Raw genomic sequence first — 17,827 nt, 5'->3', positions numbered from 1 at the left:
TTCGTTCCAATTTTTTCAATTTCTCGTTTCTTCAATTTTCGATTTGCAATTTTTCAATTTTTATTGTTTTTATTTCTTCGAGTTTATGATATGCAACTCTTGAAGTTTTCATTTACAAATTTTTCAATTGTTCTATTTTCCAACTTTCGGATACTTCAATTTTTAGATTATGCAATTTTTGAATTTGCAGTTTCTGGAGTTTTCAATTTTTCACGTCTTCAGTTTTTCTATTTGCAAGTTTTCGAATTTTCAGTTTTTAATTTATGAATTTTTCAGTTTGAAATTTTTCGTTTCGGTTTTTTATTTGTCTTATTTTCTCAATTGTTCGATTTTTCAGTGGTTCAATTTTATAATTTCCGTAGTTTCCAATTTTTGATTTACCAATTTTTCGATTCTTTAATTTTTTATTTCTTCAAATTTTCGATTTCATAATTTGTTGTTTTTTCAGTTTAAATTTTTTCAATTTTTTTTATTCAATTTTTTGATTTGCAATTTTACAATTTTTAATTTTTTTATTTCTTCAAATTTACGATATGCAACTCTTCAAATTTTTGTTTATAAATTTTTCACTTTATCATCAATTTCTGGAATTTTCAATTTTGAATTTTTCAATTTTTCGATTCTTTAATTTTTCATGTCTTCAGTTTTTCGATTTTCAATTTTTGGTTCCGGTTTTTTATTTCCTTTTTTTCAATTCTTCATTTTATAATGTTTCTTTTTTTCAATGTGAAGTTTCTTTTGGCTTTTTCAATTTTTCGTTTCTTTGAGTTTTCGTTCGCAAATTTTCTAGTTTTCATTTTAAAAATATGTAATAATAATTAGGAGTATAATTGTTAAAATTTTTCGCCTTTCCATTTTACGATTTTAGAATTTTACCATTTTTATAATTAATTGAGTTTTGAAACTTTTTCATTTATTCCATTTTTCAATTTTTCGATCTTTCAGTGTTACAGTTTTTCGACTTCACACTGTTGAAAATTCTACAATTTTTCGATTTGACAATTTCTGGATTTTCCAATTTTTCGATTCGATTCATTTTCTCTTGTTTGCAATTTTTCGATTTTACAGTTTTATTTCGTTTTTTTAGTTATTCGATTTTTCAGGTTTTGAATTTTTTAAATTTTCGAATCAATAAAATGTAAAAACTGCAAAATTGTGCAACTGAAAAATCAAAAATGAAAAAACAAAAAGCATAAAATGAAAATATTCAAAAATCTAAAACTTGGAGATCAAGAACTTGAAAAATTGAAGAAACAAAAATTGAAAAATGGAAATAAAAATTATTGAATCGAAAGAAACATAAAAAAAATAAACAAAATGAAAAAAAAAGAAAAATTGCAGAAACGAAATATTGAAAAATTTGGAGATTGAGAAATCGAATAATTGAAAAAACTAAAGTCAAAAAAAAATTTGAAATCGAAACGTTGAAAATGAAAAAAATTCGACACGGTTTCACATACTACAAGTGTAGGAGTATCTTATTTTATGAAATTTAAAAAAACTTTTTATTATAAATTTTGAAGATGACCTCATCCCATTGGTGGTGGGGATACAAAATTTTACAACAATCCAGTAGTTTCGGAGATTACTTGTCTAATAAAAATGGATACAGACACCAGATAGACGAACAGACCGACAGACGGAAACAGGGGACGATTTTTTATTAAATATTCAACCGAATTCATTATTTTTATTTAAAATGAAATAATTTCACTGGCGCAGAATGGAAACTAAAACCCGCCATCGAATTACTGCTGGTGGTCACTATCGGAACAAGAGCCGATTCCAGCCCACTACCGCGACTAGACGCACGGTTTCCACGGCAACGGTGTAAACAAAACGTTTAACTGAGCCATGATTTTGTCTCCGTCTGCTTTTATCAGCACTTCATCACCGTTGCTCTTAAAAATACTCTAGTAGCATAGTAGTAATTGTGATGAATAATCAAGGCTGATTCATAAACCACAGATACAAAATTATGTTATTTTATAAAATTTAAACAGTATTTACTTGACAAAATGTTAAGGACATATCATCAAATTGCTAGTGCGGATAATTAGTCAAATTTTAGTTAGCGTTAGTTCTAACATACATTTAAAATGTGAGAACAATCGGCCTCGTATTTTCAGAGGTTTGTTTTAATGAACTTCCAGTCTAATAAACAGTTGTTAATAATTTAATAATAATTTGCTAGAATCCACGACGTCATTTTTTACTTTTGACAAGTGTAATTTTTGACAATTTTTAGCGGAATTTTAGACTGTCAATTAAATTCACATTAAAACTATCAGAATTACGAAGTCAGTTATTTAACTTTGACGTCTAATATGTTCAAAAACTTGGTTCGAGGATTTTTTAACCATTTTTTACGGGTACCTCAGAGCTTTCGTATCAACGTCCTGTCGAGCTTTTCCATCACTTTTGGATCATGCCGTATAAAATTACAACACATAATACATTGGGAAATGAGCATATTTTAATTATAACGAGAGATGAAAATGTCAGTTCGAACATAGACAACTTTCTTCGCATTAGAGGAAATAGCGGGTTGCATACCTTGAAAACATTACAATACATTTTATTTGGTACTTACAAACAAAACAAAATAAGTAAATAAAAACCAAGGATTATTTCAAACCAAGTTCAATATTAAAGTCTATAAAAAAATGAGTTGTGAATTTTCTCTAACATTAAACAAGAAATTATTAATTTCATTTAACTGAATTGTTTGGGTTTTCCACGCGGTATTATAACGATTCACAGAACTATTTATATGCAAATTCGAATCTGTTTTTTTCAATAAATAATAAATAAATATAAAGCGTCAAAACACTAGATTCAAATTCATTATTTATATTTTGTTTATTATGTTAATACATTACAAAATATTTTTCATTGACGTCCAAAGTGATACAGAGTGCTACAAAAAATGTCTCTACGAGTTGACTTGATGCAATAAGGCAAAATAAGAGTACGAAGTCTTCAAAATCTAAAACAAAAAACGTGTTATCTATGAATATTCACCCAAAAATCAGTACCCTTAAAAAAGTGTCCAAGTTAAGATAAAACAAATTGATAGCCGAAAATCTCACTGGTTTCTGCGACACTAAAGTAAAAAATAACAGCTTCCTTTTTATTTTCTCGGAAAAGTCTGTCCACTGACACTCAAACGCTGCATAGGGAATATTACTGCTCTAAAAACACTGATAATAATAATATAGAAACAAGTATTGTTAAAAGGTACCTTAACTTCAATTTCGTTTCCAAACCAACAATACATAAAAATTTGCATCGTAATGGCAACTCCATACGACAATAGTGAAAAAAATTCATTCGACATTGGAATCACCTTCAATTCGTCGACAATAAAATTACATTTTCACACATCCATACCTACCAAAGTTAGCTGAAATAAAGTTATCCCAATACAGAATGCGAAAACGAAAAACTGGACGAAGAGAATCCAGTTCAAGAACCTGTTGGATTTGTCGGCAAAACTGAAATATCGTCATTATAACGCCACTATCAATAGTATCAACATCTGCTACCTCAAAATTTCTTTATGATGCTTCACACAACCGATAAAATTCTTCAAAATATTTTCGCCTAATTTATGAAGGTTTCTTAAATTGTCGCACAAAATATCAAACTGGCTGCCATTGAAGACGTTCAAAGCTGCCACTAAAGCATCAATATTGATATGGATTGCAGTGATATACACAATGCTGCTAATTTGATAAATGTAAGTGAGTTCATACATTGGTGATTTCGTGGTATCAAAGGGATACCAAGCCAAAAATGGTAGTCGTTTTTGTTCTGTGCTTGTTGTGTCTAGCAGGGGGTAAATAGCCCAGAACATGTTTGGTAAAATACATAGAGAAAATAAAGTTTTGTAGATCACTTTCCAGAACCACGTGCTTATTTCTATGGCACCCATTTGTACGGTGTTTTTTGGCTGAAACATGTCGGTATCCAGAGTTCGTAAAAGCTGTTTTAGCATCCCCATGTTTGTGATGACGCAATAGACTTTAAAAACTACTAACATGTCGATGACTAGGACATAGACTGTTCCTGTCACAGCTTCCAGATTGGTTCGGATGAAGTAAATATTGACAACTTGGAAAAATATGTGTCCTAGGAGAAACACAGTTAGGGCTGTTGCTGAATGCATCATGTATAGTCCTGGTTTGTAGGTTTCTTCACCCCTAGGCCACAACCCCAGCATTCTTAGAGTCAACATGTGAAATTTAATGTGGTAGCGCCACTCATATTTTTCCATCATTTTCAAAATAGAAGTATGAATTAGTTCGCTCTCGTATCGTAAGACGTATTTACTAACAAATATTCAGATCCTCTTACTTATTTTTAGCTTTTTTGTTTCAGTTATCTAATTTAGTCGTGCTCTAGAATCCTAAAAATAGGTTGCATTTTTAGCATTGTTGAGAAATAGGTAACTTGGCACGCACTCACCTAGTGTCTCCAATACTTATTTTTATTTCGGCCAATGTCAGTGTCAACGATTCAAAGCCCACAACTACTAGAAAAAATATTTACGTTTTTCGGTCGGTTGTCTCGTCTGGATTTGTGGACAGCTTCCGCAACATTTATAGCTGATTTTAATTTTTTATCGATTCATTCAAGACCTCTAATTAAATTTTAAAACTAATTTTTGTTTGAAGCTCTTCGTTGTACCAATTATTTCGATGTACACCGTTATTATCTGCATTCGGTGAGTATCTAAGGCTACATTTATCAAAAAAATATTGGTAGAAACGTGAATATAAATTTTTAATAAAGGCAAAAGGGTATAATTATCTAAAATATAATTTGTGATCACGCCCCTTTTTCATTTCTGTTTAAACAGACTTACGTTTCATGGAGAGAAGTTTGGGCTAATTATGTAGTTCAGTTTGCAATTAGTAAAGCAAAAATGTGACCAATATGCTTACTATATAGAGATTTCTCTAGTTCGTTCAGTGTGAAGGGTATGTACAATATTTTGTGTTCACATATCACTAATTTTTATTCAAAAAAATATTTTTTCAAACTTTTAACAAATTAAAAAAGTCAGAAAAACTTTTTAAAACGCAAATTTTTTAAGGCTTTAATATCATCGATGTAGAAACTGAAAATTTTATGCACTCCCACAATTGCTTTCCGAGTTAGTGCATTAATAAATAGTCGCTGACAACATACTGTAATATAAACTACCGACCCTCATTAACGATACTTAATAATTTACAGAGTGTCTGTTTGCAAACAGAATCGGAATAATTGCAAGTTTCGATTTAAGTTATTAATTATTATCATGCTAAAACTTCACTTGCCGTGTATAGCCATACCAGACTGAATTATTTTTAACGTACGATTGTGCCACAATAATCTTGTTAACAGATACTGATTCGAGAATGTAAATTGACAGAATCGGTCGAATAATTCACTTTATTTTTACACGATCTGCAATTAAGAACAAATATGATTGATGCTGAGCAACCTATGACGTCACTTGGATTTTTTCAAAAGCAATCTGTGCATTTTTATTAATGACTGAGACTTACTTACCTCCATTTAACAATAATTTTTGTGTCATTTACATACACAATATCGAAATCAAAAAGCTGCAGGATTCGTTTTTGTTAAATTGGTAAGTGTTAGGTCAAAAGGAAATTTGCTTCTGCGACCTGGACACCTGTTTCAAACAGCTGTAAATAGGATTAGCATTACTTAATCATGATGTGTTTATCGCAGATAATTACCTATGTTCTTATGAAAACAGAACTCTCAGCTGACGGAATAATTATATGATGTTAGGTAATCATATATCTCTTTACTGTAATAAGTACAGCAACGTTTTGTTAAATATAAATTATATTTATAGGCAGGTATCGTTTCTTTCCGAATCAAATAACAAAATTAACAACGATGAATAGTACATTTATTTGTAATAAGGTTATTTTGACAAATACACAACTTTATACTTTTACAAGACGTAAACCAAAGTTTGCCGGTTGTCGGTTCATCCTCACCATAATTTGGTGACGTTTCAAAATTTTGCGAAGTAAACCTAGCTTGATATTTTTATTAGAACAATCGCCTCTATGTGTAATTTAAAAATATGTTCATATTTCAAATTAGTATAATTTTCTTTAGTGCCCTTAGGAATAAGTAATATGCATTTTTTGTTGCCCCTTTGCAATAAATTTGAAATATAGACACACTAAAAATAAGTTTAAAATGAAATATTGAAGCTAATTTTATAAAAAAAAAAAATAGGAAATGTAAGAAACACGAAATGAGAAGAAAAGAGAAATGCCAAAAGTGAGAAACGTGAAAAATGAGAAATATAGGAAATGGGAAACGTGAAAAATGGAAAACGGAAAATGCGAAATGAAAGAGAATTTAAAATGCAACACATACAATATAAGAAATGAGAAACGTCAAAAATGCGAATTAATTGAAAAATGAAAACTGAGAAGAAATGTGAAATAAGAAATGAGGGCTGCGAAATGTAAAAAATGATAAACAATAAAAATGAGAAACGTGAGAAATGGGAAGTATGAGAAATAAGAAATGTGAGTAGAAATGCGAAATGCGAAATAAAAGGGAATGAAAAATGTGGGAAACAAAAAACGTGTGAAATGGGAACGCGAGGAATGGAAACATGAGAAATAGTAAATGTGAAAAAGGAGAAATTAAAACTGAAAAATGAGAAATTAGAAATGAAAATTAAGAAATACAAGAAATGGGCAACGTGAGAAATGGAAAATGTGATCAAAGAAATGCGAAATGATGAACGAGAAATGAGAAATGAGAAATTAGAAATGAAAAACGTAGAAAATAGCAAATGTTGTAGATAGGAAACTTAAGAAATATGAAAATTAACGAGTGGGAAATGTGAAAAAGGAAGAACTGGGAAGTTATAAATGGGAAATAAGAATTAAGAAATGTAAGAAATTTAAAACATGGGAAATGCGAAATGTGAAGAAATGGAAAATTTAAATCAAAAATAAGTAGAAATGAGAAGAAATTAGAACTGAGAAATGAAAAGTAATGACAAACGAGAAGAATTGAGAAATGTTTGAAATGAGAAATGCAAGAAATAAGAAACGTGAGAAACGAAAAATATAGGAAATGGGAAACGTGACAAATAAAAAACGAGAGAAAAGGGGAACATTATAAACAGGAAACGTGGAAAAATAAGGAATGGGAAATGTGAATAAAGAGAAATAAAAATTATTATATTACACGAAACGAAAAGCGGAAAATAAGAAAAGTGAGAAATGATAAATGGGAGAAATAACAAATGAGAAATGAAAATTTGACAATTTTACAAACGAAATCGTGAGAAATGGGAAACGTTAGGAATGGAAAATAAGAGAAATGGGAAATGTGAGAAATGAAAAATGATAACTGAGAAATGAGAACTGAGAAGTGAGAACTGAGAAACGAGAAATGAGGCTTGAGAAATGAAATTTGAGAAGTGAGAATTGAGAAATGAGAATTGTAAAATGAGAATTCAGAAATGGAATTGAAAAATGTGAGAAATTTCAAACTTGAGAAATGGAAAATGTGAAAAATGCAAAAGGCCAAATGCAAAATAGGAAATTTAAATGAAAAATAAGTACAAATAAGAAGAAATGAAAACTGAGAAATGAAAAGTAATGAAATGAAATGCGAAATGCAAGAAATGAGAAACGTGAGAAACGAAAAATGTAGGAAATGGGAAACGTGACAAATAAAAAACGTGAGAAATCGGAAACATTATAAAGAGGAAACGTGGAAAAATAAGGAATGGGAGATGTGTACAAAGAGAAATAAAAATTATTATATTACACGAAACGAAAAACGAAAAATACGAAAAGTGAGAAATTAAAATTTGACAACTTTACAAACGAAATCGTGAGAAATGGGAAACGTTAAAAATGGGAAATGTGAGAAATGAAAAATGATAACTGAGAAATGAGAACTGAGAAGTGAGAACTGAGAAATGAGAAATGAGGCTTGAGAAATGAGATACGATAATTGAGAAATGAGAATTGTCAAATGAGAATTGAGAAATGGGAATTGAAAAATGTAAGAAATTTGAAACCTGAGAAAACCTGAGAAAATGTGAAAAATGCAAAAGGCCAAATGCAAAATAGGAAATTTAAATGAAAAATAAGTACAAATGAGAATAAATTAAAACTGAGAGATGAAAAGTAATGAAATGAAATGCGAAATGCAAGAAATGAGAAACGTGAGAAACGAAAAATGTAGGAAATGAGAAACGTGACAAATAAAAACGTGAGAAATTTGACAACTTTACAAACGAAATCATGAGAAATGGGAAACTTTAGAAATGGAAAATATGAGAAATAGGAAATGTGAGAAATGCAAAATGCCTAATGCGAAATCGGAAATTTAAGTGATAAATAAGTAAAAATGAGAAATGAGATGAAATTAGAACTGAGAAATGAAAATGTCAGAAATAAGATACAAGTAATGAGAAACGTGAGAAATGAAAAATGTAGTAAATGGGAAACGTGAGAAATAGGAAACATTACAACAGAAAACGTTGAAAAATAAGAAATGGTAAATGTGAACAAAAACAAATGAAAATTATTATATTAGAAGAAACGAAAACTGAGATATAAAAAAAGTGGGAAATGTGAAATGGGGGAAATAAGAAATGTGAAAGGAGAAATTGTAAACTTGGCAAACGAAAACGTGAGAAACGGAAAATATGAGAAACTGGAAATGTGACAAATGAAAAATGATAACTGAGAAATGAGAACTGAAAATGAGAGCTGAGAAATGAGAACTGAAAACGGAGAACTGAGAAATGAGAATTGACAAGTGAGAATTGAGAAATGAGAAGAAGTCAGAAATAAGAAGTGTGGGAAATGAGAAACGAGAGAAATGAGAAAAGTAGAAAATTTATAAGAACTGAAAAAGTATATTTGGGTACAGTACATTACGTGAAAACAAAAATTTATTAAAGAAACATGGCCTGAAATCCGTACTGCTTATGTTTTAACAACATATTCTTTTTTTTGTCTTGAAAACTTGCTCAGGATAACTAAAATATTAACTATTTAAGTGTTTATGGAATATTAGTACAACTTTTTTGTGTATGTCTCATGAAAAACTGATGACGTCATTTCAAAATCGGGAGACTTACCCTTGAATTATGACACACTTAATAAGTCACCTTTATTTTTGATTTTACGGATGTGGATTTAAAAAAAAAATAACACAAAACTTTACAACTGATCATAAAACCTGGGTGAGAGAATAACTTTTGGATTAAAATAATTATTCTGAAATGTCGAGTTGACAATACTAAAGCTTAAAGTTAAATATCCAAACTATTATTGGAACATAAAAAATGAAACGAAACTAACGATAGACGAAAAATTTATTAACAAAAGTTGCCGAAAACGTTATCCATCATTATCGAAAGCATTTCAAATGTAACAATTTCTAATTGTTTGGCCTACTTCAATTCCAACAAGTTTTGTGATCGATTTTTGTAAACACTCTACTTGAGTAACCATTTTTTCAAGTCAGTTTTTTTAAATTCCATACGACAGATTTACTTCTTGGCTAAGCCTTCGAATTAATGTGGACACAATTTCTCTTGGATTTTCTAACACCTCAGCTGTTCATTTTTTTAGCTTTCCACTACCAGCTCTTCTGACATCCTGATAAACATCGTCAAAAATAACTACGTTTTCCAGCATACTTCCATTTCTAAAATAGGATGCTAGAAGAAAAGCTTTAATAACATTATTTAAAACTTCTCGTGTCAATTTGAAATTTAATAAATAACTCTATCAATCTAAGACAAGCGGTTTTTCGTGCTTGGCCAACTTTGACCTTTTTTTTTTCAGTTTCGCTCTATTTGCCAGTAACATTGCCGTAGGTATACAGCAAGACATTTTTTTAACTCTGAACATATGAAAGAAACTAAAACATCATTTGTTCTATTTCTTTCGTGGTGTTTATACTCCATGCATTAACGTGTGATTTTTTTTTAAACTGAACATACTTTCATATGTTCTGACTTAAAAAAATGTCTCGGTATATTTTTGTAATTTATTTTTCAGCATTAACTTGTTGCAAGAGTGCAAAATAAGAATAAGATGTCTTTAGGATCTACAAAAAATTATCTATTACTGTTTAGTGAACGTAAATATGATATACATACCCGCAGAAAAGTTTCCAAAGAAAGATAAAACAAATTCAGAGCTGACAATTTCACTGGTTTCTGCGCTCTGAGCGTGAAAAATAACAACATCTTCTTTATATCAAGCGAAAAACTTGTCCAATCACATTCAAAAGCCGCATAAGGAATTTTGCTACTCTACACCCACAAAACGATTAAAAAAATAAACTAATAATGAGTATAAACTCACTTTAATTTCAACCTCGTTACCAAACCAACAATACATGAAAATCTGCGTCGTAATAGCTAGTCCATAAGCCACAAGTGAATAAAATTCGTTAGACATCGGGGCCACCTCAAAAAAAAAAACACACACACAGTAGCAGGAAAATTACCAGTAAATCTACAAACTTACTACAGTCAACTGAAACAAAGTCATTCCGATACAAAACGTAAAAATAAAAAATTGAATAAACAGAATCCAGTTCAGGAATTTGTTAAATCTATCTGAAAAACTGAAACAAACAAGATACTTTTAGTCACGCAAAAAAAGAAAATATTTCTTGTGCAACCTTAAAATTTCTTTGTGGTGTTTGACACAAATTAGGAAATTCGCTGCGATGCTGCCACCCAGTTTATGAAGATTTCGCAAATTGTCACACAGAATGTCAAACTGGCTACCATTGAACACATTCAAAGCCGCCACCAAAGCGTCTATGTTAACATGAAGAGTCGTAATAGTACAAACACTAATCACTTGATAAATGTAAGTAATTTCGTACGCTGGAGATTTCGAGGTATCAAAGGGATACCAAGCCAGAAACGGCAGCCGCTTTTCCTCCCTCGCAGATCTGTCCATCAGGGGATAAATAGCCCAAAACATGTTGGTCCCAATGCATGAGTACAAAAGGATGTTGTAAATAATCCTCCAAAACCACAAACTCGTGTGAATCGCACCTATCTGCTCAGAATTTTTAGGTTGAAACATGTCGGTTTTCAAAATGCTTAAAAGCTGCTTCACCATTCCCATGTTCCTGACTAGATAGTTGACTTTGAAAACCACGATCATTTCCACTAGGAGCACGTAGATTGTTCCTGTGACGGCTTCTAGGTTCGTTCTGATGAAATAAATGTTGACTGCTTGAAAGAATAAGTGCCCTAGTAAGAGCACTGTTAGTAGAATTGCAGCGTGAAGCATGTAGAGGCCTGGTTTGTAGGTCGTGTCACCCTTAGGCCATAATCCCAAAGCTCTTAGTGTTAAAATGTTCATTTTAATGTTGGACTCCCAGTCGTATTTCGTCTCCATTGTGTAAACCGTATGAACCGTTGTCTAACGGTTAACTATTTATATATTAAATTGTGGTAGGTTTTTTCGCACTATTTTTACAAGAATAAAATTTTTTGATACAACTCATTGATCCGTCTTATACGCGTCACATGCACACAGAAAAGACTATCTGCCGAAACTATCATTATCGAAAACGATTTTCTCCAGTGGTGGTTTCATTTTTTATTAATTAAGGTACCTTGAAATTCAGTCACTCGTTATTGTTACGTTAATTCTTAATTACAGTAATTAATTAGACGTAAACTGGTTATTAGAATTTTTCTTTCTGGTGTAACATTTATCTATAATATTTCTCAAGAAAATAGTAATTACATGTCTAGAAGGAAAACCTATTTTATTAATAAGGCCAGGGTCTAGACGGTGATTAATTGTTAATGTTTGAAGAAAATTCTTTTCGTCGATGTACGTCACACAGGATTTTTATAATTATTAGAGCCGAGGACAATTATTGATCGTGTATTAGAAGGTTAGTGGCGTTCTTACTTTTAACACTAATTATTATTACAAAATTCAAAGATAAGACAAATGTGCGTGTAGTGAACAATTGTTGAAGACTGACTTCATGCCTTAATATATTTAAATGTGACCTCAAAGCACGATATTAAGATAAACTGTACAAAAATTGTTGTTAATTATCGTATCTACCAAGAAGTCTGAGCAATTATGGTAAAAAGGTAATGTATTGCAAAAGTGTCAAGTTCAAGTTTCAGTCAGAATATCCTGCAGATCGGTTTAGATCATAACTTTTTGTGAAATTTATTTTACCGAGACACTAGTCGAGTTAACACATAATTTGAGATTTCTAAAAATTTATTAAACTGATTTACAAATTTTCTAAAAATTTGAAAATTTCGATATTTCAGTGGTCGATTCTGGAAAAATCTTCGATATGAAAATGTATTTAGTTAAGTTTCGAAAATGGCAGAAATGGGTCGAAATTTGAAGAAGGGGGGAAAATTTTCACTTTTAAAAAAGTTGTCTAAAAATTCTCAAAAAATTTAGCGATGTGGATCTCGACGTTACGAAATTAAAACATATGGCGCACGTGTGTTAATCATAGACATTTTCTTGTAGGTTTCGACATCCAGGAGTCATTTTCGGCTTCGGTTCTTCGAAAATTAATACCATTGTTCCAAAATCGACAATTGAAATATAGCAATTTTTACAGTTCTAATAGCAAATAGTATCACAAACAATTTACGAATAGCGCTTTCTTTTACTTTTTTCACATCCTAGATTCGATTAGTTTGCACTCCCACTACATAGAAGCACATAATTAGCCCCGCCCACCCACCCTGCGTTCATTTCAGTGATTAATTTTAGCCAGTGAATGAAATGAATCATCTTATACTCAAAGAAATAAAATTAGTCTATAAACTGAGAAGAGTGGGGATACTTTCCAAGAAAATAGAGGGCGGGTGGGCGGGGATAGTATTTGACAAAAAAAGACAGTTTTGGCACATGAAATATCTTCCAAGAAAATATTTAGAGACCTATTGGCCGGGACTAGCATTTTATAAGATATGAGTGATTTTGACACATGGCATTTTCGACTATTTTTCAACCATTTTCGAAGATTAGCTAGACATTTTCTTGTAGATTTCGATGTCCAGATATCATTTTCGACTTCGTTTCTTCGAAAATTTCTGTCGTCCTTTCACAATCGCCAATTGAAATATATCAATTTTTACAGTTCCAGTAGCAAATAGCGCAACAAAAAATTTACGATTGGCGATTTTTTTTTTTTTTTCATATCCTGGATTATGTTAGTTTCCACTCCCACTCAATAGGAGAACAAAGTTAGCCTCACCCACCCACCCTGCTTTCATTTCAGGGATTAATTTTATCCGGTTTGAATGAAATGACTGACCTTATACTGAGCAGAAATAAAATTAGTCGTTAGAATGAAAAGACTCGGGGTGGGTGGGGCTAGTACTTGCTAAGATAAAACTCATTTTGGCAAATCACATACTTTCCAAGAAAATAGAGGGCGGGTGGGGGGGGGGCTAATATTTGATAAGATAAAACTCTTGTTGGCAAATGAAATATCTTCCAAGGAAATAGAGACCGGTTGGCCGAGATTAGCATTTTATAAGATATTACTGATTTTGACACTTGACATTTTCAAAATATTCAGTTTTAATAACAAATTTTCTAAAAATTGCAAAATTTCGATATTTCACTGACCGATTCTGGAAAAACTGCTGAAGTTATCAAAGAAACGAGACCGGAAGTGAGTTGTAGTACTCGAGAAATTCACAAGAAAATATTTGTAGTTAATTTTCGAAAATTGTCAAAAATGGGTCTAAATTTGATTGCATTGGAAAAATTTTTCATTTAAAAGAGTTGTCCAAAGATTCTCAAAAAATTCAGGGATGTAGATCTCGACGTGCTGATTCCAAAAATATGGCACACGTATGTTCATCGCACAACATTTTCAAAATTTTCGGTTTACACGACAAATTCTCCAAAAATTCGAAAATTTCGATATTTCGACGACCGATCCTGGTAAAACTGTTGGAATTATCTAAAAAAGAAGCCGAAAATGGCTTCTGGTTATCGAAATCTACAAGAAAATGTATTTAGCTAAGTTTCGAAAATTCCACATGGGTCTAAATTTGAAGGTTTTTTGAAAAATTTCACTTTTAAAAATGTTGTCTAAAAATTCTCAAAAAAATCAAAGATGTGGATTTCCACGTGACGGATTAAAAAATATGGCGCATCTATGTTCATCGCGCAACATTTTCAAAATGTTCGATTTTTAAAGCAAAATTTCTAAAAATTTTAAAATTTCTATATTTTGACTACCGATTATGGAAAAACTGCTGAAGTTATCAAAGAAACGAAGCCGAAAGTGAGTTCTAGGACTCGAGAAATTCACAAGAAAATATATGTAGTTAAGTTTCAAAAATGGGTCTAAATTTGATTGCATTGGAAAAAATTTTCATTTAAAAAAGTTGTCTAAAGATTCTCAAAAAATTCAGGGATGTAGATCTCGACGTGCTGATTCGGACAATATGGCGCATGTATGTTCATCCTTCAACATTTGCAAAATGTTCGGTTTTAAAAACAAATTTTCAAAAAATTCGAAAATTTCGTTATTTCGACGGCTGATTCGGGAAAAACTGTTGGAGTTATCAAAGAAACCAGGCCGGAAGTGAGTTCAAGGGCTGGAAATCTACAAGAAAATGTATTTAGTTAAGTTTCGAAAATTCCAAAAATGGGTCGAAACTTGAAGATGGTATTGAAGTATTTGAAAATTTTCAATTTTAAAAAAGTTGTCTGAAAGTTGGCAAAAAATTCAGGGATGTAGATCTCGACGAGCTGATTCCAAAAATATGGCACATATATGTTGATCGCCCAATATTTTCAAAATCTTCGGTTTACACGACAAATTTTCCAAAAATTCGAAAATTATCAAAAAACGAAACCGACAATGGCTTCTGGATATCGAAATCTACAAGAAAATGTATTTAGCTAAGTTTCGAAAACTCCACATGGGTCTAAATTTGAAGAAGGAATTGAAGTATTTGAAAAATTTCACTTTTAAAATTTTGTCTAAAAATTCTCAAAAAAATCAGAGATGTGGTTTTCCACGTGACGAATTAAAAAATATGGCGCATGTATGTTCATCGCGCAACATTTTCAAAATGTTCGATTTTTAAAGCAAAATTTCTAAAAATTCGACAATTTCTATATTTTGACGACCGATTATGGAAAAACTGCTGAAGTTATCAAAGAAACCAAGCCGAAAGTGAGTTGTAGGACTCGAGAAATTCACAAGAAAATATATGTAGTTAAGTTTCGAAAATTGTCAAAAATGGGTCTAAATTTGATTGCATTGGAAAAATTTTTCATTTAAATAAGTTTTCTAAAGATTCTCAAAAAATTCAGGGATGTAGATCTCGACGTGCTGATTCGGAAAATATGGCGCATGTATGTTCATCGCTCAACATTTTCAAAATGTTGGGTTTTAAAGACAAATTTTCAAAAAATTCGAAAATTTCGATATTTCGACGGCTGACTTGGGAAAAACTGTTGGAGTTATCAAAGAAACGAGGCCGGAAGTAAGTTCAAGGGCTGGAAATCTACAAGAAAATGTATTTAGTTAAGTTTCGAAAATTCCAAAAATGGGTCGAAATTTGAAGATGGTGTTGAAGTATTTGAAAAATTTCAGTTTTAAAAAAGTTGTCTAAAAATTGTCAAAAAATTCGGGGATGTAGATCTCGACGAGCTGATTCCAAAAATATGGCACATATGTATATGTTCATCGCCCAACATTTTCAAAATTTTCGGTTTACACGACAAATTTTCCAAAAATTCCAAAATTTCGATATTTCGACGACCGATCCTGTAAAACTGTTGGAATTATCTAAAAAAGAAGCCGAAAATGGCTTCTGGATATCGAAATCTACAAGAAAATGTATTTAGCCAAGTTTCGAAAATTCCACATGGGTCTAAATTTGAAGAAGGAATTGAAGTATTTGAAAAATTTCACTTTTAAAAATGTTGTCTAAAAATTCTCAAAAAAATCAAAGATGTGGATTTCCACGTGACGAATTAAAAAATATGGCGCATGTATGTTCATCGCGCAACATTTTCAAAATGTTCGGTTTTAAAAGCAAAATTTCGAAAATTTCTATATTTCAAAGATGGATTCTGAAGAAGCTGTATTTAGTTCACACCTTCAAGTTTAAGAAGTGTATTTGTTTGTATATATTATATAAAGAGTTATTCAGGGCACTATTGCATAATTTTAAAGGCGAATTATATGACAAACAATAGTAAATAATCTTTCAGATATGGATATGTCAAGGAATCTCAAAATTTCGTGAGTAATCAAAATTGCTTTCCACTGTGGTTGATTATAATGGCATTTCAAAGGCAGCTCATCTTCAACAAACAATAAAAACATGTGTAAAGTACATACTTTTGATAACCTAGCAAATTTAAAAATTCCGTAGCTTCTCTATTTTTGAGAAATAATTATACCTTTACTAGAACTTTTTACTTATTTTTTGTATTATAATTCGCCATTGAAATTATGCAAAAATGCTCTGAATCACCCTGTATATACAAACTTTTTTCATTGTTGTAGATACTTGTAACAAAGTTGATCTCAATTTATGTTGTTTATCATTTTTGAATAAGTTCATCTTCTAAAGTATGAGACATTCAAAAAACGATTTAGATTTCAATAAAATTCCTCTAACTCGTCGATGTTTCAGTTTCCAGATTTTTCAATTTTTCCAGTCTTTAGATTTTCGTCTTTTCGATTGCTAGGTTTTTTAAATTTTAGATTTCTCGATTTTTCAATTCTTCGAATTTGATTTTAGTTATGACATAATTAAAACTCAGCCTAGAGTTTATACTTATTTTAGAACGGTACCAAAGTTTTCTCGATCGATAAATCTCGTATTATCTTTATTTATTCATTATTATACTACTTGAAAGAAAAACTCTTACTGTAGAAAATTTTTCAGTTTTTTCTATAAGTTCAAATTACTTTCTTGCCTACAAAAACCGTTTCGAACAAAAATATTTCGATATTTTTTCTTCAAATTTGAAAAAGTTCACTTAAACACGCAAAATATTTTTTAAAAGATTAAATAGTAATTTTAAAAATACCTCGAAAACAAATGGTGAAAAATTTGACATCGTTATCTTTTATGATATATTTTTGAGACAGCCTGAATAACAGTTTCCAAAAAATAAAAGCATTGATGATCCTCACGTTGCTACTAATAATTTTTCAGATGACGTCACAGCTCTCTGGAAGGGATAAATATATACATTTCCACGAAAAATACAAATACATGTTTAATGATCCAATCTTATTTCTGGATACAAAGACGTTCCCATCCATGTGCTATTTATTTATTAATCAGAAATTATTTACGAGCTACGGGGTTTAATCAACAATTAAATTCCTTGTACATTTCGCCTATAAATTAATAAGACAAAAACAATTAATTAAATTAAAAATAGATCCAAACAAATTTTCAAAAAAATACATGTTTTTCTTTTTGGCACGCCTTAACACTCGGTTGGCGTTATTTTTGTCAACACATCTAGTCCAGTAATAAAATAAATATTAAATAATCTAAATTCGGTATTAGTACCTTAAAACTTGTAAACAAACATACTATTCTGCCAACAAAAACATTTTGGCTAAGAGTTGACCTTGATTAGCGTGTCCCAGTTGGCATTACTGAATTAGGTCACGAAAAAGTGACAATATAAAAACAGCAATAAAACACTAAGCGTCAGAAAAACATTTTGAATTAAAAAAGCTCTCAACTAATCTCTAAGCCGAAAATAAAAAGATCTCA

The 17,827-nt window shown here is 30.8% G+C and overlaps 2 protein-coding genes across 2 annotated transcripts; both read right to left on the bottom strand.

The window, feature by feature from the left end:
• Nucleotides 1-2,935: 2,935 nt before the first annotated feature.
• LOC135139408 (odorant receptor Or1-like) lies at nt 2,936-4,279 on the bottom strand. The gene is made up of 5 exons (XM_064069626.1): nt 3,549-4,279; nt 3,398-3,497; nt 3,245-3,349; nt 3,039-3,194; nt 2,936-2,989 (listed from the first exon to the last, which is right to left on the bottom strand). The coding sequence occupies exons 1-5, from the start codon at nt 4,277-4,279 to the stop codon at nt 2,936-2,938; spliced, it is 1,146 nt and encodes a 381-aa protein (XP_063925696.1).
• Nucleotides 4,280-10,077: 5,798 nt separating this feature from the next.
• Nucleotides 10,078-11,453, bottom strand: LOC135139591 (odorant receptor Or1-like). The gene is made up of 5 exons (XM_064069889.1): nt 10,720-11,453; nt 10,563-10,662; nt 10,398-10,502; nt 10,190-10,345; nt 10,078-10,137 (listed from the first exon to the last, which is right to left on the bottom strand). Exons 1-5 carry the CDS (start codon nt 11,451-11,453, stop codon nt 10,078-10,080), a joined length of 1,155 nt encoding a protein of 384 aa, XP_063925959.1.
• Nucleotides 11,454-17,827: the final 6,374 nt, after the last annotated feature.

The sequence above is a fragment of the Zophobas morio genome, unplaced genomic scaffold (assembly GCF_036711695.1).
Source record: "Zophobas morio isolate AGI-343-1 ecotype UQ-CSIRO unplaced genomic scaffold, CSIRO_AGI_Zmor_V1 ptg000031l, whole genome shotgun sequence".
NCBI classification, from domain to species: domain Eukaryota; kingdom Metazoa; phylum Arthropoda; class Insecta; order Coleoptera; family Tenebrionidae; genus Zophobas; species Zophobas morio.
Note: the sequence above shows the minus strand (reverse complement) of the source record. Positions and strands in the feature narration are given on the sequence as shown.

Excerpts from the sequence above, each read along its gene's own strand:
- LOC135139408 (XM_064069626.1), bottom strand. The coding sequence starts at position 4,279 with ATGGAAAAATATGAGTGGCGCTACCACATTAAATTTCACATGTTGACT. Across the intron at positions 3,498-3,548 it reads CATCATAAAGAAATTTTGAG|TTTTGCCGACAAATCCAACA; the intron begins GTAGCAGATGTT and ends ACGATATTTCAG. Across the intron at positions 2,990-3,038 it reads ACTTGGACACTTTTTTAAGG|ATTTTGAAGACTTCGTACTC; the intron begins GTACTGATTTTT and ends TTTTTGTTTTAG.
- LOC135139591 (XM_064069889.1), bottom strand. The coding sequence starts at position 11,453 with ATGGAGACGAAATACGACTGGGAGTCCAACATTAAAATGAACATTTTA. Across the intron at positions 10,503-10,562 it reads CTTTGTTTCAGTTGACTGTA|GTGGCCCCGATGTCTAACGA; the intron begins GTAAGTTTGTAG and ends TTTTTTTTTGAG. Across the intron at positions 10,138-10,189 it reads CTTTGGAAACTTTTCTGCGG|ATCCTAAAGACATCTTATTC; the intron begins GTATGTATATCA and ends AATTTTTTGTAG.